The sequence below is a fragment of the Pygoscelis adeliae genome, unplaced genomic scaffold (assembly GCF_000699105.1).
Source record: "Pygoscelis adeliae isolate BGI_AS28 unplaced genomic scaffold, ASM69910v1 Scaffold100, whole genome shotgun sequence".
NCBI lineage: Eukaryota > Metazoa > Chordata > Aves > Sphenisciformes > Spheniscidae > Pygoscelis > Pygoscelis adeliae.
This window is the reverse complement of record NW_008824034.1, coordinates 1,949,876-1,952,089: the sequence shown is the minus strand read 5'-3', so window position 1 is coordinate 1,952,089 and position 2,214 is coordinate 1,949,876. Positions and strand designations below refer to the sequence as shown.

Genomic DNA, 2,214 nt, shown 5'->3' with positions numbered 1-2,214 from the left:
AGCACCCCCTGGCGGCCCGGCGGGCCCGCCCCGGCGCAGACGGAGCTCAGTGAGGGACGGCGGCAGCACGAGTTTCTGCGAGTTTATTGGATTTAGTACAAAATAGCTATGGCTAAAATTCGCTAGCTTAGGAGGAGCTGCTACTGGTGAAGTCTCTTTCTGGGCTGTAAAACAATACTTCAAGTTATGAGGGAAAATGAAGCGGCACAGAGAGGGCGGGAGTTGGGAAACGTCTCAGGCCCTAAAGAAGGGAGAATGCTGGAAAAGAACAGGATGCTCAAACCAGCGACATTTGATTAAAAATAAGCATTTCAACGTAGGTAGACTTTACATGAGAATTTGTCAAGAAGTATTTCAATATTAAGCCAGCTTATTCATACACTCCAACTCAGTTACTTTATCCAGAGAACCACTGAAGAGGAAGGCCTCTCCCTCCCTAGCGTTATTACTGCAATGCCAGATGTCCTCCCCTTTACATGCCAGAGGGCTCCTGTTCACTGGCACCTCGACAGCCACAGCCTCCGTACCTGTCCCAGTGCCAGACTGACATAATGTAGCTACCATCGCCTCAGGCAGGAGCGCCACGCAACACAGCAACACCTGTGTTAACTCCGGGCAACTTCAAGCTTGCTCTGCTTAACTGCATCGAACACTGGCTCCGACCGCTTTACAGTAAAGCTCTGGCTTTAGACCCAGGTGTCATCTCCTCCTGACTGCATGACTCATTTATTATCATACTTAAGGCCATAAAGTCTTTCTACTTTGCAAGGATTCTCTTCTCTGTTGTAGTTAGATGCTGGGAAAATAAATTCGAATAACTGAAAATACAATGAGAACACATTTCAAATTCTGAATCTACAACTGAGGTTCTTTAACCAGAAACATCCAACAGCACAATGCCCCCTTTTCTTGCTTCGTTCCTTCTTCGCTTCGAAGGCACTTCTGGATTGCGTAGTACATGCTCTTTGGCTGCACAGACAGTCAGAACACATAAGGCTTGCATGCTAGTCACTCCTCTTCCTTCGTATTACTGGTCTCACTCTCTTGTTTCTTATCCGCTCCCTGATCTGTGGGCTTTGCAGCACTGTCTTCATACTGACACAATCTGCTTCGGCTTCGGGCTCCTGGCTGGTACAGCTGCATTGCTGGACGATCCTGAAATAAATCAAAACTATTTAGACTCTTTCGTAGCCCCATGCTATCATGGTTATTATGGCATCAGTGACACTAGAAATGGCTCAAATTTAAACTTTTCAAGGTGTTCTAAGTTAAACTATTCCACCACGGTGGCAATATAACTTCAACTGTCTCAAATCAAGGTTGTCTCTGTTGTAAGGCAACATCCCTGTTCAAGCCACAAAGAACACTGCACATCATCGAAGTTATTTGTAAAGCGTTTCCTCCTGAGACGAGTTCAGCTCACCCTCTCTCAGAACAGAGGCCGACTTCAAAGCTTCCTCAAAACCTTGAGTTTCATTTGTACCCAATAATGCCTTAAGTGACACGGAAAACTTGCACACTGATGCTGCAAAACGAGATTTTGCAGACTATATAAAACTAAACTCAGGACATTATTTCTTGAGTCTACAGGAGACCTTCTGTCATATTCTGCATGTAGCAGTCTTGTTCCTGTTTTGGAGGAACCTGTTCAATCACTCTCCCGCTTCAAGATGTATTTTCAGGCACGTATAGCATCAGCAGAGATAGTTAGGTTACCAATGGTCAACCAACAGCTTAAAGATACAGCCTATGGCATAAGTCAGCAAATGAAAAGGGATCAGTGTCTTTACAATTTAGCCCATGGTATCTTGGCTTAATTCCTATACAGTGACAAGAAATACCACAGACAGTTTAGCAAAGTTTAGTGGACAAACAGGCAAGCTTTCTAGCAATGGCAGAGTTTGTTACCAGAACAGGGAGAAGTTTCAACAGAGAAACCACATGGTTCTTTTCCTCAAAGTGCTTTTATCCTAAAACCCACAAACTGGTCCTATGAATCAACACATGAATTTAAAGAAATCCAGCACCTTGTTTCTGATACGGTCCCTCTTAATTGTATCCTCTTTTTTATCGTCTTTGGTTACTTTCTCAGATTTGTCCGTGCTGCTGGTAAAGTCTGTAAGATCACTTTTCTTTCCCTTTTCTCTGAGTAAGTCTCTCTCCTTTTTCACCTCTTCCTCTTTTCTTCTAAAAACCTTCTCTTTCTCAAAGCAC

The 2,214-nt window shown here is 44.0% G+C and overlaps 2 protein-coding genes across 2 annotated transcripts in view; both read right to left on the bottom strand.

The window, feature by feature from the left end:
* Positions 1–550, bottom strand: part of RPL39 (ribosomal protein L39) — a 3,226-nt gene extending 2,676 nt beyond the window's left edge. The window contains exon 1 of the mRNA XM_009331249.1: positions 528–550. Within this exon, the coding sequence (XP_009329524.1) occupies positions 528–550 (23 nt within the window). The remainder of the gene's footprint in view (positions 1–527) is intronic.
* Positions 68–2,214, bottom strand: part of UPF3B (UPF3 regulator of nonsense transcripts homolog B (yeast)) — an 18,041-nt gene continuing 15,894 nt past the window's right edge. The window contains 2 exon segments of the mRNA XM_009331235.1: positions 68–1,155; positions 2,028–2,214. The exon segment at positions 2,028–2,214 is cut by the window's right edge and continues 5 nt beyond it. Of these exon segments, the coding sequence (XP_009329510.1) occupies positions 1,009–1,155; positions 2,028–2,214 (334 nt within the window). The 3' untranslated portion in view covers positions 68–1,008.